Here is a 25672-nt window from a genome sequence, read left to right as displayed (position 1 = left end):
GATCAGGATGGCGAGTACTTAATTACTGAAATGTAATGGGTACCTACTTTCTCCAAAAATTATTTTACATTATTGAAAGAAGATGAATGAGTCTTTTAAAAAAAAAATGATTAACTACTTATTAGTTATTCATATAGAGTGATACAATAATAACGCATTCAGACAACTAATCTTCTTATATATAAAAATGAATCGCAAAATGTGTTGGTAAGAGCATAACTCGAGAACGGCTGAACCGATTTCGATAATTCTTTTTTTATTATATTCCTGGAAGTACGAGGATGGTTCTTATGTAGAGAAAACGTAAACATGTACCACGGGCGAAGCCGGGGCGGACCGCTAGTTATTTATATTTTTCCCTCATAGCAATACCACAGTATTACAAATTACAATATTATTTCCGCAATACCACGAATAAATTTTTTACCCACATTTAAAAACGTGCGTTTCTAACCCGATATTAGAATATCTAGTTACACATATGGATATCAAACTTTGATATTAAAACATCCATATCAAACTTTAGCACATTTGCGTAAGCCACATCAAAAAGTAATTCAAGCCCTTCATCGAATAATAATTTTATGACATCGGATCCTTATTGAATTATCAACCCATTACTAATACCCGATATGATGATGCGACATTTTTCTTTGAAACTTTACGTGTTTGAGCCGATATTGATTGAGCTATTGTTGAACAAGTTATGCACATATTTTTTTATATTTTGCCTGCTGGGGCTGTTTAAAATCGCGTTTTCGGGTCGCAGCTGTGGTTGTCGGCTATCGCGGTGAAACTACCGTTTTATTATTGTTAGAAAATATTTTTAAAGACAAGGTAGAGAAACTTACGAGCTATTACTATTATAAAAAAAATTGTATATCTAGAGTAATTTCACATTCAGCTCTCTAGCTATTTAATAACATATTGGAAGTAGATAGGTATTTTACTGAATACTATGAATAACGCCTTTGTCTCACTGCTAATGTATCGTATGTATGTAATAGGTAATCTTTTTACAACGAACTCTTAAGAATTTTTCAAGTTTCAACTTATATGCTGCATATAATATGAATATTTTATATGAAAAGCAAAATTATTCAAATCCTACTACTATAAGGATTCATTACTACCCAAATACAGTAATACTACAGCATTATCTCGTTATAATGATTTTATTTATCACAATAGCTATGGAAGCGAAGCCCGAAGCTCTGTGTCGGGTCTGCGGCGACAAAGCATCAGGGAAGCACTATGGAGTGCCCTCCTGCGACGGCTGCAGAGGCTTCTTCAAGCGGAGTATACGACGGTAATGTTCTTAGAGAAATACTAACTAAAATATAACTCATTTGCTTAATGTAGGAGTTTTAGTAGGTAAGTCTCTTGGATCTTGGAGACAGATATCTTCATGAATATCAACGTTTTAGGAGTGCTAAAATTTTCAATGAGGTAGTATAGTTATATCCACCATCAATTTTTCGTCATAGTTAACAATATGTTTTAATGTGTGCAGTCCTATAAACAAAAATTAAAATAGTCCATTAATTGAAATGTAAGTTAAATGTTTTGTTCATTGAACTTCGTTGTAAAAACAACAAAGAAGCGAGGCTGTAAGTAGTTCAAAGATAAATCAATAAAGAGCAATTTAAAGATTATAAATAGAACACTAATTATTTTAAGGTCTGTGGGTTTTTGTTACATCGCTCTCCTAAGCAAGATATACCTAAGATAATAAATTGAGAATATTCTCTTTATTTACAAGCTTTCCGCCGCGGCTTTGCTCGCTGAGTCTACAACCTAATAAATTATACATATCATTATACATATCCTTCCTCTTCAATCACTCTATCTATAAAAAAAACAGCATCAAAATCCGCTGCGTAGTTTTAAAGATAGGGATATAGGGACAGAGAAAGCGACTTTGTATAAAACAAAACTTTGACTTATGTTGTGATTTAATCCGAATGAATGTCAATAAATTATTCACACAGTAACTTGGACTACGTGTGCAAAGAAAATGGGCGGTGCGTTGTGGACGTGAACCGTCGGAACCAATGCCAGGCCTGTCGCTTCTCTAAGTGTCTTCGCGTCAATATGAAGAAAGATGGTAAGATAATGTGCAATGAGAAATAATTTAGAATGTTTTTTTTTTAGTCTGAGCTTTTATTATACATATAAGAAGCTTTTATACTAACGAGTAAAGTATGATTTATTTTTAGCAATTTACGAACGTTGACACCAAATCTTTCCATACGATTTTAATATATAATCTAAAAGACTTTCACTTTTAGTTATTTAATACATAGGTTCCTAATTAATTTTCGGATTAATTATTTCTGTTTTAAGTAGATAGGTGCTATAGATAGACTACTTGAGGATAACATAGGAGTTTAATTTAAAATTTATAATGATTTATAATGGAAAAGTAGTTATGATTGTATAATATGTACATGTCCATATCGGCACATCGGTATAGTACATAAGTAGTTTCAGTTAATTTTGGAATGATTTACCTTCTCCCGCATTTCGGATTTCGAACCCTCTAATATTTGACACACGGCAAATCGTTCAGAAATTGAAGATTGCGCGATGACACGACCGAGCACTTGTCTCTATAAAGTATTTATTCAGGCATCCTCGTAGCAGCATGTCTTTTCCATTAGGAGACACTCAAGTATTTGCGGTACACAAGTGTCGGTGAAAGGCGAGAAAAAGCGCCGGCCCCACGATCAGCCACAGCTTGAGGTTCACACGCGAGTCCGCCAACACTCTATTTTTATTATCTGTCGCTTTTCGTATACTGTGGGTGAAGATCTTGTGTAGATATTGAAATCACTTAGGTATTGCTTTTCGTAGAATTAAATAAGACTATTTAATATTTAAACTTTTTGATATTTAAAAAGCAAAATATTTAAAAAAATAGTTAAAAGGATAACGAGAGGGGATAAGAATATATTATACGTAAATTAAATATTATTTTTTACTTTATAATTATTTATCAAAAAATGTTGTAATAACACTAACAATCTCAGACTCGTCCCTTAATGGAACGTCACCCACAGCTGCCATGTTTATTTACATGTCACTTGATTGGCGCGAAACGAAAACCTAAACCCTGCCACCGCTGTTATAGACCACAATACTCCCTAAGTTATGTTTGCTCATCGCTTGTAATTTTAACAGCTTTGTTTGCTGGATAAATATTATTCGTGTACACAATTAATACTATCTTTATGGGTCTTAATTGAATTTCAGATTTGTACCTACTTTATTTTTATACTATATAAACTAACAATTTCAATGTAATTTTTCTGAATATCTATTATCTACATAATCAATGGCAAAGTATAGAGATAGGTGTATTAAAATATAAAATAAAAATGATACTTTTGTTCCAGCGGTCCAGCACGAACGCGCGCCTAGACCGATAACCAACCACCAGCAGCTAGCGCTACAAAAGCTAGGCTACAACTTGACCCGTCAATCGTTTTCCAACTCACCACTTCCTTCATCCAGCTTCTCACCTTTCCACACATATCGAACATTACCCGATCGCCATCACATTCCTTTTATAGAAAATACCCTGCAAGACTTTTCCCGACTTCCCGAAGGCACACTCGCAGAAGTACCTCAGCTTAGTCCACTAATATCGACGCCCACTTCTCTCAGCTCTGTAAATCCTTTCAAGATCCCGATATTCCCGACGCCACTTCACTACCCGATGCCGCATCCCGGATATTTGCCGACAAATATTTTCTATCCTCCCATAATAACATCGGACACCTTGCACGGGTTGGAATATTTGCATAACAGTAAGTACGCTGCATTATGCATACTGCAGTATCATTTACATGAATGATGTGCTTAACGTTTGCCGCTATCGATTTTTTTATGTTAAAGTTGTATCTAAAATGAAACATAACCGAAATTCACTACCTTCACAGAATCCTCAGTCAATTCTCTGAAGTACTCGCCAACTTTTTATATCAATTCTGACAAACCGGATTCGCAGAAGGTGGAAAAAATAAAAGACGATGAAGTGTCCAGCTCCGAGGAGGCGCGCAAAATTGGAACTAGCGATGATAGAAGCAATGGTTTGTATGTCAGAGCTCAGAGATCCTTATTTGTAATAGCATAATATTTAGAATTAATTGCATTGCGAAAGTTGCATGCAGCATAGCGAACTGCGCGCAGTTACTTTTTGATTACTATTGTCTACCGTAGGATTAATCATTACTTTGATACTTTACGTTTCTGATTAAATATTCATTCATCAACAGAACAAAAAGAACACATCCCACCATCAATTAATTTCGATAATTCTGTGAAGCAGTATACATCCAAAGACAATGATGACCCAGATTCTGACAGCGACAAAATTGTCTCCGTGGATAACCGAGTTGTCGAAAAAGATAGAAGTGTGAATCAAGCAGAGAGTACTATAAGATTTGATGAGACATCTATGCCAGTACAGCATATAGATTTCAGCAATGAGGAGTTGTATGCACCGGCTGCGAAATTACTTGTGGCAGCAATCAAGTGGCTGCACACCATTTCTCCATATAGACAGATGACATCAAGCGAACAGACCTGTCTCCTTATCAGTAATTGGAAGGAACTATTTATTTTAACGGCAGCGCAGTGTTCGTTTTCATTTGATCAGGGTACGTATAAAATACCTATTGTTCCGTTCCATACCTTAAAACTATTAGTTTCACCTTTTCACAGAACTTTGACATAACCTCATTTAAAACGAATTATTAGGTACATTAAAGATTTAAAATAATTGTACTATCTTCTCATTCCAAAGGTCTTCGTTTGACCAGACTTGACCGGGTCTCTTAAATCTAATTTAATCATGTTGATATTTATTTTATAGAACACATATCGTCCGCATTAATTTCGAAGCGGCCAAACATAAGAGATGAAATCAAACAAGTCACATTGCTTTTGAAAAAAATAGTTCGCTGCCGACCAGACAAGTTAGATTACGACTGCTTGAAATCCGCTCTTCTGTTCAGGACAGGTAAATCAAAAATTATTGAAAATTCAATAGAAATTTAGAATTATATAAACATAATTGAGGAAAAATTTCAATATTTTTTTCAAATCGAAGGAACTAATTTTGGAGTTCGTAACAAGTGAAACGTTTTTTATTCATTTTAATTACAGTCCATCAATATAGTAATAAAGTTACCTTTCACAGATTTCATAGATTGTCTAACGTTTTCTCACGTTGAAGTCCTACAAGAGCAAGCGCTTATACACCTCCAGAGGAACTGTGCTAACAAGGACGCATCCCGCCTCGGCAGGCTCATGTTACTTCTGCCCAGCATCTGTCGTATCGCCAACTTGGGCATTCTAGAACATTTACTTTTTTCAACCACGAAAACCGAAGACATCAATGGAACACTCGTCCGTATTTTGAAATATACCGCGTTCTAAATTTAAAACGATTTCTTAGCATAGACTAAAGAAAATAATAAAACTGCATTTGTTCCTTGTTATCTTTTGTTTTACAAATTATTTTGTGCTTACACTTGGGATTTGTGCAACTTGACGAAAATTCTAGTCGTTAAAAATGTTTCTTATTATTTTTACTGATATTTATACGAATGTTTTTTGTAAGTTCTAGTCACATATTAAACTAAACATGAATTTGTTATTATTGTTTTATTTTTTCACCCTCCCCATTCTACCTTGAGACTGTATGAGATTTGTAATTTGGTAGACAATAAGTTGTTATATTTATAGCAATAACTTGATTGATTAACATTTTTTTAAATATATTTAATAGACCAATATTTTAAAGCATAATAAGACTTTTGAAGCATCCCTCATTCAAAGGTTATTAAATAAATTAGCTATAATAATTAATAATACTCTGTAGAATAAAGATGTGTCGAATACATAATTTAATAAGCGTACAGAATTTACCTTAACACTATAACTACTGTATGAATATTCCTTCGAAATCCATTTAGTACAGGCAGTACAAAAACATATACAATTATCCAGAAAAATAAATCACCCAGAAAAATAAACATGCCAAATAAAATAGAATCGTCAATAATTAAAGATATACCTATATAAGATACGACCAAAATATCAACTACACTAAACATTAAAACACACCAAAGATATATCAAAATGAGGACTTCGTTATATGTTAAAGCCGCAATAAACAGGGAAACGTGAACAGCTACTAATAAAATACCGATTACAGCATAGATGTGTACAATGATTTGTGCTTGAAGTTCACCTATGTTTAATTTCTTTAAAATCTCTTCACCCAGTTCATAAAATGAAACATAAACGAAGCTCGGGAATAAACCGAATATTGCCATCAAAATGGCAGCGGGTTTTGGTGGCATGCAGAAGCAACAAACTCGGCTAGTCGGCAAATACTGGTTTAATACGCTTTTAACCATTTTTGAAAATTCTGTAATATTAAAAAGATATCAATTCTCAACTAATATACATATTTCTAAAGGATTGTGGAACTATGTTGCTACTGGTAGGTATACCGTATAATAATAGATAAGTAGTACTTATTAGGTATTTCAAAACATTTAATTTTTTTTTCTTTTTTTATGACAGATTTTAAGTATTTTTTTAAAGACACACTCTTTTCATATAAGATGTAGATATTGATAGAAGACATGAATAGTCTAGCGCAGCCATACTCAACCAGCGGCCCGCGGGCCGCCTGCGGCCCGCTGCGCTTTTTTTTGCGGCCCAAAGAGAAAAGAGAGACACATCAATATGAAGAATTTTGGAAATAAGTACCGGATAGCTATGAAACTTTAAAAAATTGCGCACATTTACTCTTGACATTGTTTGCATCAACTTACCTATGTGAATCCTCATATTCAAAAATGAAATATGCAAAAAATATCTACAGATCTCGGCTTACCGATTCGCATCTAGACGACGTCTTGAGAGTAGCATGCAGTAACTATGTGCCTGATTTATCAAAAATTGTCAAAAATTTGTTACAATGTCAAAAATCACATTAATTTTTATGACAGAAATAAATGCTAATTTTTTATATTGCACGCCTCATAAGCGAAGCGTTGAGGTGGGTACTACTGTCACTTCGCGCAAAACATCTGATTTTTTAAACTTAAAATGTCTTTATGTATCATACATTGCACTTGTAAGATAATACATACACACACATATTAAGAAAAAACACTATTTTTAACGTTCATGATATTTTTGATGTCATTTTTGTTATTTAAACTAGTTAAAAAACAGTTTAAAAAAGTTCTGTCTTGGACGTCCGTGTGTCTGTATGTGCGGATCCTTTTTCTTGTTAACACGATAGCGACCGAAATACTTTACTAATCGAGTCTTTTTTTTTCTCTTACGCTTGAGTATGCTCAGGAATAGAACCCTTTCATTTTTCAGGGTCTGATTCGATGTGGTTTAATTGTTATTAAATAAACAAAAATAATAATTAATAAATATTTATTAAAAAAAATTATGAGGCGTGCACTTTTGGATTTTCCAAATTATTTTATAGTTTTATTTAACTGTCGCATAATCTTCGCTTCATCACTAGTAACAAATGCGAAAGAAACCCAGTCTGTCTGTTACGCTTTCGTGAATAAACAACTGAATCGATTCTGATGAAATTTGGTACATAGATAGACTATTCACTGATGACTAGACATCGGATTATATGCATTTGCATATTTGCATATGCAAATGCATAAAACTCTCTAATTACGGCGTTAGTGCATATTTTAGCCTTTTTCCCCAATCGTGCATATTTCGTTAAGTAACGGGAGTTTTGATTGGTCGACTAACCTTTATTAGCCAATCAGAACGCTCAGCGAGTAAACAAACCCTATTTTGGCATGGTAAAATGGCGAAAAATTACAAAATGGGCTCCATTTTAAGTAAATTTTGAGCCATTCAAAATAGGGCTAGATTACCCTTTCGGGGCTAAAAACTTGAAACACGGGTTGAATTCCAAAAAAGGGCTAGATTTAGCCCGGAAAGGTCTAAGGTGGCAACACTGGGCTCGCGGGTGACAAACGCCACAAATTTGCGCTCGAAAATTAGGTAAAAATGCTTAATTGTATATTGGCACAAAAACTATACTTAATTTCAAGAAAATTTCACTGTTTTTGTACATCTTAGATTTAAATATATAAAATAATAAAGGTATTTTTGATTTTGTATTGTGCATATTTTAGGCATATCAGTCGTTTTTAGTGCATATTTCGGCCTTTTTTAGTGCATATTTGCATGCATATTTTGGCATTTTGTTACTGCATATAATCCGATGTCTACTGATGACGTAGGTGACATAGGTATGTAGGTAAATTACTGCGGCCCGCAAGGTTAAACAGTAGCAATTATGTGGCCCAAGGTAAAAAAAGGTTGAGTATAGCTGGTCTAGCGGGATTTGCCCAATACAGGATCTTAGTACCTATATGAGGTACCTAAACGACGTATTGACATCTCAGTCACAGCCTTTTTTGCCTCAAATCTATCTATATGTACCATCAATACTAATATTATAAAGTTGAAGAGTTTGTTTGTTTGAACGCGCTAATCGCAGGAACTACTGGTCCGATTTGAAAAATTCTTTCGGTGTTAGATAGCCCATTTATCGAGGAAGGCTATAGCCTTATATAAGTATATTATTTCTAGTCTGTGGCTATAGGCTATAATATATCATTACGCTACGGCCAACAGGATCGGAGCCACGCGGGTGAAACCGCGAAGCGCATCTAGTTACGAATATACCTTCCTTATAATTACCTACCTTACCTACCATCTTCCTTACTTAATGATCTAAGCATCTTCCTCATATTAAAGAGTACCTACAAATAATAATATAGGTTGCATAAGTACTACTTACACGAAATGTACTTTAAATTGAAATATTGGCCACTTCTTTCTATTGTCCTAAAGATCCATATCGTTTTTTCAAAGTGCCGCAAACATTGCCGGAAACGTACCTTCTTCTGTAAAACAAAATCGATAAATGGATTGAAAATGTTGTGCAGAATGCTGTAATATTACAAATGAGGAAATGTCAAATGAGTATATTGTAGGTATTTATTCTTGATATTAAAATTATTAATAATAAAAATTTAAATATAATCTTCCCTCCAATTTAATAACGATGAAAGACTTGACAGATAACGTAAAACTTATGTGGCTGACAGATAATTCTTTAGATAAATCCGAAACGAGTTTTTAAGTGAATAAATTTAAATATGTATATTTTAGCTTTTAAAAGTCTTTCATTTTTAGTAAGGTACGCTTTGAAAACAAAAGTATAGCTATGAAAATGTGTTTAATAGAATGCAGAAGTCAGAACTCTAAGTTCTTAGAAGTAGCGGCTACAAAAATATTAATAATGAAAAATTCACTTGTGATCCTGTGAAGTGTGGGTACTAGTTGCATGGTTGTCGAATGTATAATATAATATTACATAAGTTGTTTATTTTCTTAGTCGGGCGGACGAGTAGAGTCCCTCCACAGAGTCCCTCGATCACACCCTCGATAGAGTATTTAATATTTTTATCTGTCGACATGTGTTTTTAATAGTCTGTCAACATCAAAAAAGTCCTGTCAGTTGTCACACTTGTCAGCGTATCGATTTGATTGCGAAGCGAAATGCGAAGTGCGGAGGAAAATGTGATTGTGAAGTGTGAATTGTGGCGGCAATGTGCGTGGTAGGGTCGGCTTGATAATAAAAATCTTTAATTTTGTTGTAATGAAGTAACGAGTGGAACAAAATGTTGTAATTATTTTGTGTTATGTTTTTGTTTTGTTTTATTTAATTTATTTATTTGAAACACAAAAATGGATGTAAAAAATTCGGATGAATCTTCGTATATGGTAAATACTTACAACTTTTAATAATATTATGTAAGATAACCCTATATTGAGATCAACCAGCCAATTTTAAAATAAACATTAAATTGCTATTCTAAGTACTATTGCAATTTGCATAATACAATTGTAGGTTACATGAGATCTACGTTATTAGGTATCGATTTCATGATGTTTTTTAATTTGTCCTAAATTTTGTCAAATATTTAAGTATTACTTATTTGAATTAATTTATTATATATTTTAATGTGCCTAAAAAAAACCTTTCATTGATAAGGATTGATAAATTATGTGGATATATAATTTATAGTTCATCATGGAATAATTAATTTCATTACATATTGTTAGTGTGCTTAATACTAGATAACATACAATAAGAAGCATACAACAATATGCAATAAAAACACATTAAAATCACTGTAGTACACATACTGCACTTCTTTATCTTATAAGGAAAATTATAAAACAATATGAACAATAGAATTGTTATACATAAGACTAACTGATCTGGCAAACATTGTTCTGCATTAATAATAATTTAGGAGTATCAAAAATAGACACTGGTTGATTCTCATATCCATAGAAATTTTCATAAAAATCAGTCTCCCTTCCGGAGGAGTTTAATTACAAACACAATTTTATATATTAGATTTAAATTGTTCTGTAATACTATATTATATACATGTATACTATCAGTAGAAACAATAAAGTGTGTGTAGCGATCAAATGACATGTCAGAAGTGAAACTTCTTTCCCTAATTCAAAGATACTAAAATGTTTACCTTACTCTCAATGCGCCTAAAGAAGTTTCACTTTAACATACAATCTTTTAAACTGACACATATAAAACCTACTTTAACAAACCTTTTAGGTGGAAGCCAGGAAGCCATGGTACACATACATCACAGTGGAGCCTGTCATGTTCTTCTACATGATGGCGTTCATGATAACCAATGTGATAGAACAGACGTTCTATTTGTTTCGAGCATGTACTGTGAACCATGGCTATAGTGAGGACATCTGCTACAATATAAGCGAATATGATGACATCAACAAGCAAGTGCAGGTAAGGTATATTTGTGTTAAAAACTTTAATAACTAAGATAGATGTTATGTATCTGGCTATCTTCTTCCTTTAAATGAGCTATCTATACTTCTATATTATAAAGCTGAAGAGTTTGTTTGTTTGTTTGAACATGCTGATCTCAGGAACTACTGATCCGATTGGAAAAATCCATAAAACCCTTTTATGGAGGAAGGCTATATAACATCATCCTAAGTCCAACAGGAGTTGAGGGTTGAGGAGAAACTTGGTATGCAAGGGGTTTCATCAATCAAGTAGGATTAATTTTTAGGGAATGTGCTAAAGATCGGGCATTAAGGTACTAAATGATTAACTTTACGATCTCATCTAATCACATCTTAGAGATAGAGATACACAATATACAATTGAAAATTAGAATATGTATAATTATAGATACAAGAATAAATTTCTTGAAGTTAAATCAGCTGATTATTTACTGCTGTGGTATTGTGGATCGGATATCCATACTATTATTAATATTATAAATGCGAAAGTAACTCTGTCTGTCTGTCTGTTACTCAATCACGCCTAAACTACTGAACCAATTTTCATGAAATTTGGTATGGAGATATTTTGATACCTGAGAAAGGACATAGGCTATCTTTTATCCCGGGAAAATGACGCAATCCCGGAAATCCCACGGGAACGGCAACTATGCGGGTTTTTAAAGTGAAACTTTTATTACATCGTCTCAAACTTTTTGGTCTGTGTAGCGTATGTCGCGTGTATCGCGGCTGCCGAGTAGGTATACCTACTCGGCAGCCGACCGACACGCGACATGCGCTACACAAAGCAGTGTAGCCAGGAACCGTTCGAACAGTTTCACTTTTACCGTGGTTTCATAAAACCACACAAAATTTTTTTCTTTGACTGCGAGGGCGAAGCCGCGGGCGGAAACCTAGTTAACATATAAATTACTTGTAATGCACAGTTATGAAATCATATCTATTAGTGTAGTTTTTCACATACCATAGCATCTAATTACTGTAATTATTTTTAATGTAACAATATATGTATTATAATTTATAGTATAATAGTACAGATATACCAATTTAATACAATATGTAGTGCATTTTTTTATTTAAATACATTCCATATTTTCTCTACTATTGTAAACTATACATATGTAAGCTTATGTTTAAATGGTTGATGGTTTCTATGTCCATTGATAAAATAAATGTTTTTATAATGATAGTAGTTTTTTTTATCAATCAATTTCGACTACAATATTTTGCAGTATTAGTTATATTCAAAAGATTTTATAAAATCTGAATGCTCAATCTTTTTATTATAAGGTTCTCAAAATTCCCACTCAAATAAAGGACATTTCAAAGTCAGTGTAAGAATTATTAGAGTCAATTAGCTATAACCTTTCTGAGAATTGTTAACCGGTCAGTTTTACCTTGATGTGCCTAAAAACGACAAATGATTGTTTAGTTTTGATTTGGATGTTTTGATCATATAGCCTATTCTTGTACCCGTGCTGAATAGGTACATACATATTTTTAAAACCATCATCGATGATCATCATGTGGTACCATTTAAATTTAGTTTAGATCTGACAATATGAAGGCGGTTTGGTTTTTATAAAAGAATTTTCATGTATTTTATGTAATTAAATATATTGTGCAATATATTTTCAGTTTTGACACAATCATTTTGTATCACAATTTAAAAGATGTAAATATTGTTATATTTAGGGTTCCGTACCTCAAAAGGAAAAAACGGAACCCTTATAGGATCACTTTGTTGTCCGTCTGTCCGTCCGTCCGTCTGTCAAGACCCTTTTTCTCAGGAACGCGTGGAGGTATGAAGCTGAAATTTATATCAATTACTCAGGTCTACTGTCCCTTGAAGCTGTGAAAAAATCAAACTTCTATGTCAACGCAATCAAAAGATACAGCAATTTAAGCTGCATATTTTGAAACTCGCAAGGGAATCAAAACCTAAAGGGTACTTCCAGTCGACCTAGAATCTTGAAATTTGGCATGAAGCAACGTTTTATAGCACACATAAAGGAAAAATTCCGAAAACCTTAAATTGTACGGAACCCTCGGTGCGCGAGTCTGACTCGCACTTGGCCGGTTTTTACGCTTAGTATAGATTCTATAATATACATATAGATTAATATTTCTTCTTCAATCAGATAAACAATTTCCTAGCTACATAATCTCGTCTATTAGCCATTTCATCTTTTCCGCATTCAGATGTCGTCTTTATATGACAATTTTATCAGAAAACCACTCGAAAGTGTCTTTAGATATCGATAACCAGACTTAACAAAATTCTCAAGAAATTCAAATATTTTATATAACTAAATTACGGAAAAATTGTGAACTGAAATTGAAAACTCAACATCTAAATTGCATTTGTTGATTAAGACGGATAAATATTAAGTACTAGCGGTCCGCCCCGGCTTCGCCCGTGGTACTTGTTTATGTTTTCTTTCCATAAGAACTATCGTACTTCAAGGAATATTATAAAAAAGAATTATCGAAATCGGTCCACCCGTTCACGCGTGATGCCGTGACCAAGGAAAACGGGTTTCATTTTTATATATACACTAGCGACCCGCCCCGGCTTCGCACGGGTGCAATGCTGATACTAAATACACTACAGAAAAATTGTGACCGTTGTATAGGTATAAAAATATAGCGGCCCGCTCCGGCCTCCGGCATCGCACGGGTATAAAATACATAGCCGGGCGGCCGCAAACGCTACGTCCTGCAATTTTTAAATCTGTAATATCTTCGAAAATATTCACTTAAATCATACGGTGTAAAGGGCCATATAGATCTATATTAAATGAACAATGTTTCCATGGTATTTAATTGGTTAAGGATTAATGCTGTATTGGTTAAAATCGCTTCGAAAATTAGCCATTATTTGTCGTAAAAAGTAAATGACAAAAAAAAGTTATTGTGGGTTATCCATAAGAGATAGACATATACCATCGCGGACTTTTCTGTAGACCTTTTCAATGTGTATAATACTTAGTACATTATTTTGATAAAACTCGTAGGGTTCAACCTGCGTTTGCAATGTAAGCGGAATAAATGTAATTTTTTACGACATCACATTAGAAACCTCAAAAATAACAGTACTTCTCCACTACTTAATGGATCTTATTATACATATAAACCTTCCTCTTGAATCACTCTATCTATTAAAAAAAACCGCATCAAAATCCGTTGCGTAGTTTCAAAGATTTAAGCGTACAAAGGGACATAGGGACATAGGGACATAGGGACAGGGAAAGCGACTTTGTTTTATACTATGTAGTGATATAACTAGATAAATGAGAATTTTAATAAAAAGGATAACTGAGAATTTGTTAAGTATTAACATATACATGCATAATACATAATATATACAGTACATGCTGACCGTCACATAAAATATTTACTAAAAGATGGACTTTTGACTATTTATTTGGCGGTTTTATAATCTTCAGAGGTCAAGGTTTGTGCTTATTCTCCCCTCCCGTGATAAACAATTGATATAAATAATAATAAATAAACTTCATTTATTTCAGGCCACATAGCCCATATACTATTAGTAAAATCTTATTCTAGTGTTAGTATTACAATTATTATGATATGGCCCTTTTATGGTTGTTTGCAAATTTTATAGTGACTAAAACTATAGAATAAACAGGAAGGAATTAAATTGAAGTACCCTTTACCCTTTGAGTTACCCTTTGAATTATAATGCAAAAATATCGAGCATAAACTTCTATTTACTTCTTTTTTTAAGTGTTTATATAATGAAAAATTTTTCATTGGCACTGCTTAGTGCTACCTAAGCATTGTTTTAAATATAGTTTAAACTCTTTAAAGTCGGAATAATTAACATGATGAAATAATAAGTGTTCAATTTCTAAATGTATGCTCGTATAAGACACTAAAGTTTGAACTAGCTGATGTGTAATTCTGGTACATATAATCTACATCACTGCCAAGTATCATCAAAATCGGTTCGGTGGTTTTCGCGTGAAACAGTCACAAACATACCTCGTACATTCTCTCGTACTTTTGCCATTAAAATATAATGACGATAATATTACGAGGATTTAGTACAGTCCATATTATAGTAAAATACTAGCTTTCCGCCCGCGGCTTCGCCCGCATTTTCAAAGATAAACCCGCATAGTTCCCGTTCCCGTGGGATTTCCGGGATAAAACATATCCTATGTGTTAATCCAAGTAAACCCTCTATATGTGTGCTAAAATTCATTGTAATCGTTTCAGTAGTTTTTGCGTGAAAGAGTAACAAACATCCATACATCCATATTCCATACAAACTTTCACATTTATAATATAAAAATATATTCCAGGTAACAGCTTCAGTGTTCCACCAATGGAACGGGGTAGCGGGCCACATAGTTCCTCTCCTCCTGGCTTTCTTCCTTGGCTCGTACAGTGACAAGCGAGGCAGGAAGATCATCATACTGGCCGGCCTTATCGGGAAACTGTACTTCTCTGTTATGATCACGTTTATTACTACTAATTGTAAGTATTTTGGTTTGTGTGTGTGTTGAGCTGTACTTGTTATCATCTATCGATCAATTTTTGATCAAACACATCTTATATTTGTATACATAAAAACTTTCTGTATATAAACCGATCTTTCGCCTCTTCAATGTTTTAAGTACACTGACTAAAGATTTATTTATTAGAACTTCTTAAGGAGTTAGGGCAATATCCATGATAGTTTATTTCATTTATAAAACTTCGCGACAAGGCCCTTGCTTCTCGAATAGTCTATTACTAAAGCTATATATTATATATATCATGAGCATCTCTATCTTTATAATATCGTTAAGATGATAGAAATATTCATTACAATGTAACTATTAATTAACTACATACGTTTATTATTAGAAGTAATATAATAAAGATAGGTGAAACTAAACATTAAGTACAAGTGTAATCTTCATATAATAACTACATGCAAAGATTATAATATTATATTGATTAAGTGTTGGTAAACATGCTATCTGTATATGAGATATCTGCCTTGATCTGTTAATTTATTTTCTATATCTTACTTTATATTAGTGTCCGACCGAAACTGGTTTCCAGGCCGAAACCGAAACCGAAACCGAATGTTCGGCCGTGACTTCAGTTTCGGCCGAAACCGAAACCGAAACCGAAACTCACGTGGTCAAGTATGAAATTTCTAAAAATACTGAACTTTGGTGCATTTTACCTATTATTTTGCATTAATTAGGGCATGAAATGAAAACACAGTATATTAAATTTGTTGTAATCATTTATTTAATATAAAATAAAAAAATAATATTTTTAAAATATTAATAATAACAATTTTAATTTTTATTATTTTTTCAAATTAAGTTCTCAGTAAAATCAGTCATCTAAATCAAATCAATAATTGTTACTGTTACTTTAAATACTAAGTTTTGGTATTTTGAGATCTTTCTCTTTATTAAAGAGTATTTAATACTTTGGATTGGTATTTGTACTTAGAAGAATAATCAGTCTCTTTTAGGTACCTCTTATATAAAAATAATAATTATTAATTACTATTACACCCAGTTCCAATCTCAAAAATTGTTTCCACCAACGCTTTGACAGCGTCCGTCAAAGCGTTGCCGAGGAAAACGAAGTTAGGCGAGCGTGAACGTGTGTGAACTAAGTTCACTGAACTTGCGAAATAAGTTTCGGTTTCGGCAAAAGTTTCGGCCGATTTTGGCCGAAACCGAAACTGTGGCCGAAACTTGATTTTTGGCCGAAACTCGGCCGAAACCGAAACCGAAACCGAAAGTTCGGTCGGACACTACTTTATATGATTAATTTAAACCTATCCTACTTACATACATATTATAAATGCGAAAGTTTGTGTATGTGTGTGTTTGTTACTCTTTCACGCAAATACTACTGAACCGATTACAATGAAATTAAGCACACATATGGGTAACTTGGATTAACGCATAGGATAGGTATTATCCAAAAAATCCCACGGGAACGTGAACTATGCGGGTTTTTCTTTGAAAACGCGGGCGAAGCCGCGGGCGAAAAGCTAGAAGTAATATAATAGCTAAGTATTCGTCTATGGGCTGTTTTAATAAACGTTATTTCATATACTTTTTAAGCCTCTGTCAGTGAACGATCCCGAAAAATAATTAATTGAAAATGACTTCTAAGAAATATATCCAATTAATTATTTTTTCAAGTTTTTTAGAGGCTTCAGCTTTCGGCTTTCAATAGAATTAAATTGGTTTGATGTCTGAATAGATGTTATTATTCATTCGTTCTTATATAAATAAATATGTAATATACAATTCTTTGTAGACAAACTTACAGTATGCAAATGCGAATATAATAAGAAATAAAATATATCATAGATCAATAATAGGTCAAATTGTATTTATTATCTCAAAGTTTTGTTTGTTTGTGGAAAAATTTTACGTTATAATGATAAATGTATGTGTATGTGTGTGCGACTGCTATGTATGTATCATTATGCACAATTAAGTATCTACTTTTTTAAATGATTTTGCACTTGCGATTGTTATTTATTTTAAAGTTTTTCTAATGTATACTTTACTTATAATATAACGCTGAACAGTTTGCTTGTTTGAACGTGCTAATTTCGGGAACAACTGAACTGATTTCAAAAAAAATTTCACCTATTGATGTGTGGACCGTTCGCGCTAGTACTCAATCACGCCTAAACTACTGAACCAATTTTCATGAAATTTGGTATGGAAATATTTTGATACCCGAGAAAAGACATAGGCTACTTTTTATCCCGGGAAAATGACGCAATCCCGGAAATCCCACGGGAACGGGAACTAAGCGGGTTTTTCTTTGACTGCGCGGGTAAAGCCGCGGGTGGAATCCTAGTAAATAATAATATTAAAATAAGATTAAGTTTTAACTCCCATGAATATATTACATTTGATAGTGACGGTTGCTTGTCTTTCTACCTGTCTAGACTTCGATAAGATAATGCCTTGCAAATAAGCCATGAATATAAAATGCTTGCGATATTTCACGGCGAATACTTGTTATAAATTAATTTTCGTAGTATTTAAATTTTAACTTTTGTGTAAATTATTGTTGTAACGATTAAGCAGAGCTCTTTTTGGAACCTTCTTTTGCAATGTGTATTTATAGGTTTCAATGCTCTTTGAAAAATAATTATTAATACTAAAGAAGGATATAATTTACCAATCTTGAGATTTTATTTTTTTAAACAATTAGATTTTCGATACGCAATATACATTCCTAATTACTAGATTAAATTTAGATGATATAGCTACAATTATAATAATTTGCTAATCACGTAGGTATGTTTTGGCAACTCATAATATTATGCTAGTTACAAGATCTTCGATATTATAATAATTCAAGAGGTAGAAAGAATAGTTTACTCTTTTTAATTTTAATTCTTATGCAATCATGATTTTATGCACCAATGCGAATGAATTTTAATTGAATGATTATGATGATGTGGCGATGGAGAAAAATAATTTCAAGCCAATGCAATACTATGTGTACCTATGAAAAAATAGAAAATAGCTACAAATTATTTTAAATTTACTAATTTTCTGTGAAAACATTAAATTAGAATTGTAATGTTGCGTTCCAACAATGGACAAAGATCAATGCAAGGGGCTTCCATGAACTATTTACTGTATATATATTTTTAAGTAGCGAAACCGCGTACTCATGGCCATACTAAATAATGCGATCTATTTCAATTTCAATTTATAATGTAACAAAATATTATAAAAAGCGAAATTAAAATCAACTTGCTCTGTACGCTTGCTTACATTTCTCTTTAAATTATATTTCTCCATTATTCCCTTATCTAATATACAAATTTTTCCTTCCAGCTTGGCCCGTAGAATACATAATATACTTCGCGGCTTTCCCTTCTGCACTGACCGGCTCGGACTTGGCCATATTCGCGGGCTGCTTCGCGTACTTGGCCGACGTGTCCTCGGTCAAGAATCGAACCCTGCGCGTCGGCGTGTTGGACGCTGTGTACTTGAGCACTATGCCTACGGGGATAGCACTGGGTGAGTAACCGACTGCGCTTAAAAGGGGAATGATTTTACCGCGAAAATTGGCTTATAGTCTAATGGGTTTTGTATAAATACTGACAATGACGTGAATAAATACCTACTGATATGTTTCTTAACGTGTTATCGTTTATTAAAAATAGTTTAGTTATGTATTGTTAGTATTTATACACGCGACGTCATTTACTTAGTAAATAAGACGTGAGACGCAGGAATGCCGCGATAGAAATTTCCTATTTGTCGCTAGTTGTTTACACATTTATATGCAAAATACAGACATTAAGTCTAGGTTCATCTCAAAATATTTCTCCATTGAAATTAATTCGAAAAAACCTAGGACAAGATCTATGTCTAAATACTAGGATCCATAGCTCCACTTTTATCAATACAAACAAATACTATCATGTAATAAATCTCATAAGTACATCGCTTGAACTTTGTTATCGAATAGAATTAATTACTTATGGTAAAATACTTCTATACCGCATTTATCATTGTATTGAGGTTATCTGAGTCATACATTTTTTTATGTTTTAGCGATGTATGTAAAACAGCATTTAGAAATGTTATTCCTAACTACCATATAAAAATGAATGAAATAAAAAGACAAAAGGAAGTTAATTATAAATTATCATACATAATTAACTACCTTTGTTAAAGTAAATGACAAATTCTGGCCCTGAGTCTATACTACTTTTAAGGAGAATATATATATGTATATTATTTTTTGTTTACAGCAAAATAGCTTCCAATTATAATAAAAAAATCGGACAAATCACAAAACGCACAAACTAGCATAACTACTACTTTCATGCCACAAATTATCTTAATATATATAAATCTCGTGTCACAATGTTTGTCCTCAATGGACTCCTAAACCACTTAACCGATTATAATAAAATTCGCACACCATGTGCAGTTCGATCCAACTTGAGAGATAGGATAGTTTAATCATGTAGGTACCACGGGCGAAGCCGGGGCGGACCGCTAGTCTTATATATAAAAATGAATCGCAAAATGTGTTGGTACCTAAGCGCATAACTCGAGAACGGCTGAACCGATTTCGATAATTCTTTTTTTATTATATTCCTTGAAGTACGAGGATGGTTCTTATGTAGAGAAAACGTAAATATTATGTACCACGGGCGAAGCCGGGGCGGACCGCTAGTTTATTAATATAATTAATATATATATTTCCAGGTAACCTAATATACACGAAGCTGGTAAACCGCTCCTTCACAGCCATGTTCGCTATCAACTCATGTCTCATGGCGTTAGCAACACTGCACTGTATTTTCTTCCTAAAATGGCAAACTCGAAGCGAACAAGTGTCACTAAGAGATGCCGGAATTAAGAACCCTTTGAAGGATTTCTTTGACTTAAATAATATAAAACAAACGTTTGTTACGCTGACGAAACACAGGCCCAATAATAAGAGGATGTTCTTATGGTTTCTGCTTATTTCTATGGCGTTTTATACGTTTCAACGTGGTGGGTATCATTTTTTATCTTAAATTATAGTGTAATACAAAGCGTGTGTGCCGAGCGCACGTATCAAAAGTGAAACTTCTTTGGCAAGATTCAAAGATATCAAATTCGTCGCCTTAGTCCATGACGTGACAGTATTGCCATGATTCGACCTTGAAATTTTACTCTCGACGCGCTAAAGAAGTTGCACTTCAAAAATGTTGTTAATAAAAATATAATCATGAATATAAGTATTTGTATTTCAAAATATTATAATTCGGGTATTACCAAGTGTACATTTAAAGGTTTTTCTTAAAATATGTAGTACAAGACTTATTTTCCCTATTTGAATAAAAACAAATTAAAACACACGTATAAATCATATTACTATTAACATTTATATAATTTCTCAGATGAAAAGGCCGTGTTATATCTGTACACTTCAAAAGTATTCAAATGGGACTCGACAAACTACAGCAACTTCAAAACGTATTTAAACACTTGCTACGTGATCTTTACTCTCTTCGGAATACCGCTTATGACAAAAGTACTGGAATGGAGGGATACGGTGTGTATTTTATATCTATATATAAATTAATTATTCTCTTTAATATGTACAAATAAACTAACTTAAACAAAGATTTAAAAAAATCAAGTTAGACATTTGTATTGTTATTTTTATTATTACAAATCGATAAATATGGCTTCAAAGTATAATTCTATATGAGTAATCAGTGAGTAATCGTTGAGCGACAAAATAACTAACAACGCATTGTGGCAATAAAGAAATGCCACAACAAATTCTGAAAATTCATCGTTTTATCATAGTGCTGGTCACGCACATTCGCACGAGTTTGCAAACCCATCCATAAGTCCATATTTATTTATTTATTTATCATTTATTCAGGAAATTATTACAATTCTTAAAACTAAACAATTTAAAAATTATATATGTACTTACTTATAAACTAAAATTACATTGACAAAAAAAATGAAAAATAGAAACAAATATTTATCACTATATGAGGGTAAACATTCGTACATTGTATAAATGTTGGCTAGTACTACTTGGCTAACATGTCGTACAGGCTTTTATTACTTCAATTTTTTTAATACTTACAATAAGTCTATTTTGAATTCGACGATTCAAAGTCAAGCTATCATATCGCTCGTCGTTTCCCTTCTTATTGACATACTTACACACTAAAACCAATATAGTATATAGTTACGTTACGTATATTATGGTATGTATTGTCGCTTGTTCCTTCTCCGCCCACTTTATAGTACACTGGCAATTTTTATATACATAATTAGAACTTCTACACGTATTAAGTAGTTAATGGAATATTAAAAATTTCATTTATTGAAGTACAATCAATTTGCAGAGGCGTAACTTCTGTACGCCTACGTTTTATAAAGAAAGAAATAATTTATTCATGTACCAACTTAAAACTTAAATGTACAAATATAAGGTTAAAGAAAAGAAGAAATAATAATAAATAAGAGCGTTCATTCCCTACAATTTGACTAGCCTTAAATGCTGATTTTAGAAGTACGAAAAAATCTGCGGGTTTTTCTTTGAAAACGCGGGCGAAGCCGCGGGCGGAATGCTAGTAATTCATAATTTTACGTTATTTCAACAAATAAATACACACTTTCAGATAATAGTGATGTTGGGTGCTCTAGCGCACATGGGCGGGCACTTGATATACGCACAAGCAACAAGCGGGCAGCTCATGTATGTCGGCGCTAGTGCGGCCGCGCTCGGGCCCTGCGTCGTGTCGCTCGTGCGCTCTATGGCCAGTAAGGTGCTAACCCCGAGCGAAAGAGGTATATCCTACTACTATTATAAAGGCGAAAGTTTTATAAGTATGGATGTATGGATGTTTGTTACTCTTTCACGTAAAAACTACTGAATGGATTTGAATGAAACTTTACCACAATATAGCTTATACATCAGAATAATATCTTATACATCAAAAATAGGATAGGTTGTATCCCGGAAATCCCACGGGAACGGGAACTATGCGGGTTTTCCTTTGAAAACGCGGGCGAAGCCGCGGGCGGAAATCTAGTTGGACATATAAAATATAATATTTAAGAAGAAAGAAAAGACATTTAATTCAACACACACATAAAGACTTAAAAAAAAAACATAAATTAAATAGAAAAACAAAGTGAAATTACGATATAAAATATTAATATTAATAAGGTGTGATTCTGTATGCTGAACAGGGACACCACTCAGGAATTCTGTTCCCAAATGACGCCTATTTCCTCTTTATTGTAAAACAATCTTATAAAATAAAAGTAAAACAAAGCCATTCAAAATGTGGCCTTATGGCTCAAAGCCATCTCTGCCAGGCAACCTTCATATTACCGCTCCTGCTATTGATAACACTCATTCGTTTTAGTTTTCATTTAGTTTTTCTAAATCAGGAATAAACAATGTACACGTGTAGTTCGTTACAGGTTTTTTAAGAGACCTGATGTTGCCACATTATGAGTAAATATTATAAAGAGGAAAGGTTTGATTTTTTGTTTGTTTGTTTGTTTGTATGAATTGAATAGGCTCCGAAACTACTTGGCAGATTTGAAAAATTCTTTCACTGTTGGAAAGCTACATCATTTCTGAGTGACATAGGCTAGGTTTTATCCCGGAAATCCCACGGGAACGGGAACTATGCGGGTGTTTTTTTGAAAACGCGGGCGAAGCCGCAGGCGGAATGCTAGTTATGAGTATAAAATGAAAACGCAATGATTTTCAAAAATGTATATATATTGTTCGGTTTCGAATTTTGATACCGCTTATTTTGAAGTAAAAGAGCCCTTGCGAGCACATGTATCGGAACTGGAACTTCTTTGACAATAAAATATACTTAATACTATATTTTATAACAGATAATAATATGATATAATATATTTAGTTATAGATAGATATATAGATATGTAATATACTAGCTTTACGCCCGCGGCTTCGCCCGCGTTTTCAGAGAAAACCCCCTTTCCCGTGGGATTTCCGGGATAAAACCTAACCTATCTCTCAAGTTGGATCGAACTGCACATGGTGTGCGAATTTTATTATAATCGGTTAAGTGGTTAAGGAGTCCATTGAGGACAAACATTGTGACACGAGATTTATATATATTAAGATTTAGTTATAGGCTTGATCCCACAGACAAACTGCATGTGCAGTTTTGTTAAGTTATTGTAATAATTTGTAAGAATAATTTCAATAAATAATAAATAATAAAAAAAAGATTCAAAGATACCAAAATCGTCGCCTAGCTCCATGACATGACGGTATTGGTATGACGCGAACTTGAAATTTTACTCTTATCGCGCCTTAAGACTTTGCACTTCAAAAATCAATCATCTTTTGTCACCAGGTGTCGCGTTCGCGTTTCTATCAGTAATGGAGAACGCGGTGGGAATGTTCGCGTCGATAGTGTACTCGCAGCTTTACAAGGCGACGCTCGACTCGCGGCACATCAACTCGATATTCTACCTGACCGTGTGCACGCAGGCGGTGGTTTTTGTTTTGGCTTTGTGAGTATTTTTCTTATTTATTTATTTATTTATTTATAATTTATTGCATACAAAACAAATACAAATTTCACACACACAGACAGGACATTTGATGCAAAGGGCGGCTTTATTGCTTCAAGCAATTTCTTCCAGGCAACCCGAGCAACCAATGTATTGGAAAAAAAAAGAAAATTAAGGTTTTTCAGTAAGGTTACAAAAATGTTGTCCGAAGCGAAAGTCTGCCCGCGCGTGTATTAGGCAGAGTTTCATAAGCGATAGAATAGTCTTTGAACATAACTGCCATAAAATAAAGTGTCAAATTCTTCTAGAAAGCTATTGTTTATTTTAGTGCATAGCATTTATTTCAATGATATTGTATTTAAGGGTACTTTGTCCGTTTTACTACATTTTATAATTTACAATAAGACACGAACGTGGATTTCTAAATGAAAATTTCCTTAAACTTCCATTTAATATGCAATATTTAGGTGAAATAATAAAATTGTATTGTCTAATAAATGTTTAAATTTCATTTTCAGGACAATGGACGTATTGCTAAAAGGACGCCGAATTGAAAGTCAATTGGAACAAGATGAAAGGCGCATGTCGGAGAGTACGGGATGAGGAAGTATATTATGGACTGTTTGTTAGAGACATTATTATTGGAAATATTATTTTATTTACTTATATATTTAAATATGATTTCACTGTGTTACATAGCAATCTTTAGAAAATAGACTGGCCTTTTTTACAAGGCCGCAAGAGGTTAGTGTAGTTTGCGTTTCTGTGTGCTTTTTAAAGTGCAGTTTTTTTCAATCTTTATTTAGAACATCGAACAGTACAAATAGTGTTAATTTCTACATTTTGAAAATTATACTACTAACTAGTTTTGATAAGCGATTGATCATTAGGGCTGATTTTTCAATCCTTGGTTAAAACTTATTCGTCGAATAATGTATAAAACTACCATTTTAAAAACGTATTCTAATTGCCCGTATTTGACAGTTTACGTGACATTTTAATATTATCGTGTAATACTTTATTGGACGGATAAGTTTTATCCAAGCATTGAAAAATCGGCCCTAATATTAATAAAATTAGATTAATATTAAAGTTAACATAAATGATATTAAAAGAACAATAGTGTAGATAAGTTACCAACACAACATTCAATCCTTAAAAACGGCACACTAACGCACACACGATTAGACGTCAAAGTAAGATGGCATGATTCAATTATTGTTACCGTAAAAGAGATAAATGAAGTAAAATGTGGCTAATTTGCCACATTTCGACGTCATTACACCTTTTTACTTATAATATAATTGCTCAAACTCTCTTTCAAACAGTCTTATATAATTTAGTGTAAGATATGAATTGTGGGCTACTATCATATAAATTCTGATATTATCATATATATTTAATTTTTATTGTTTTAACTTAAACCTTATTGTTTCTCCGAAAATACAAATAACAAAAAAAGCTCGAATAATTAGTTCAAAGATTTACCTTCTATGAATTTGATCTTTAAATAATATTTTCTGTTAAGTTTTTACATAAGTTAATTTTCATTAAATCCAATCGAATGTAACTCGAATAGTTACTAGCTAAAAATAAAAGAAATTAAGATTTTACATAGATTAATAGGATAAGCAAAACATTATTATATACTTTTATCG

At 33.0% G+C, this 25672-nt stretch overlaps 3 protein-coding genes across 4 annotated transcripts; 2 read left to right on the top strand and 1 right to left on the bottom strand.

Moving 5' to 3' along the window:
- Positions 1 to 1193: 1193 nt before the first annotated feature.
- LOC149491056 (nuclear receptor subfamily 2 group C member 2-like) lies at positions 1194 to 5445 on the top strand. Its single transcript, XM_089700526.1, has 7 exons — positions 1194 to 1309; positions 1992 to 2107; positions 3399 to 3798; positions 3937 to 4094; positions 4281 to 4664; positions 4880 to 5026; positions 5207 to 5445. The coding sequence occupies exons 1-7, from the start codon at positions 1194 to 1196 to the stop codon at positions 5443 to 5445; spliced, it is 1560 nt and encodes a 519-aa protein (XP_089556652.1).
- A 488-nt stretch (positions 5446 to 5933) lies between these two features.
- Positions 5934 to 6431, bottom strand: LOC149491055 (uncharacterized). The gene has a single exon (XM_089700518.1). The coding sequence runs from the start codon at positions 6429 to 6431 to the stop codon at positions 5934 to 5936; it is 498 nt and encodes a 165-aa protein (XP_089556644.1).
- A 3208-nt stretch (positions 6432 to 9639) lies between these two features.
- On the top strand, positions 9640 to 24703 carry LOC149491054 (lysosomal proton-coupled steroid conjugate and bile acid symporter SLC46A3). 2 transcript variants are annotated; one of them, XM_089698869.1, is made up of 9 exons: positions 9642 to 9867; positions 10733 to 10927; positions 15282 to 15456; positions 18810 to 18995; positions 20199 to 20489; positions 20879 to 21033; positions 22127 to 22295; positions 23855 to 24014; positions 24533 to 24700. In XM_089698869.1, exons 1-9 carry the CDS (start codon positions 9832 to 9834, stop codon positions 24615 to 24617), a joined length of 1452 nt encoding a protein of 483 aa, XP_089554995.1. In that variant the 5' UTR covers positions 9642 to 9831; the 3' UTR covers positions 24618 to 24700. The 2 variants fall into 2 exon arrangements, with proteins under 2 accessions (XP_089555066.1, XP_089554995.1); XM_089698940.1 differs by lacking the exon at positions 10733 to 10927 and having other exon boundaries at positions 9640 to 9867; positions 24533 to 24703.
- Positions 24704 to 25672: the final 969 nt, after the last annotated feature.

This window comes from Colias philodice, chromosome 1 (assembly GCF_061535455.1).
Source record: "Colias philodice isolate Cphi_HAF_F1 chromosome 1, ilColPhil1 Martin Lab GWU primary, whole genome shotgun sequence".
NCBI lineage: Eukaryota > Metazoa > Arthropoda > Insecta > Lepidoptera > Pieridae > Colias > Colias philodice.
Note: the sequence above shows the minus strand (reverse complement) of the source record. Positions and strands in the feature narration are given on the sequence as shown.

What these genes read in the sequence shown, in the direction of transcription:
- LOC149491056 (XM_089700526.1), top strand. Translation starts at nt 1,194, where the DNA reads ATGGAAGCGAAGCCCGAAGCTCTGTGTCGGGTCTGCGGCGACAAAGCA. An exon ending in CGTCAATATGAAGAAAGATG is followed by an intron (nt 2,108 to 3,398) that starts GTAAGATAATGT and finishes CTTTTGTTCCAG; the next exon opens with CGGTCCAGCACGAACGCGCG. An exon ending in TAGCGATGATAGAAGCAATG is followed by an intron (nt 4,095 to 4,280) that starts GTTTGTATGTCA and finishes ATTCATCAACAG; the next exon opens with AACAAAAAGAACACATCCCA.
- LOC149491055 (XM_089700518.1), bottom strand. Translation starts at nt 6,431, where the DNA reads ATGGTTAAAAGCGTATTAAACCAGTATTTGCCGACTAGCCGAGTTTGT.
- LOC149491054 (XM_089698869.1), top strand. Translation starts at nt 9,832, where the DNA reads ATGGATGTAAAAAATTCGGATGAATCTTCGTATATG. An exon ending in ACATCAACAAGCAAGTGCAG is followed by an intron (nt 10,928 to 15,281) that starts GTAAGGTATATT and finishes AATATATTCCAG; the next exon opens with GTAACAGCTTCAGTGTTCCA. An exon ending in GCCTACGGGGATAGCACTGG is followed by an intron (nt 18,996 to 20,198) that starts GTGAGTAACCGA and finishes ATATATTTCCAG; the next exon opens with GTAACCTAATATACACGAAG.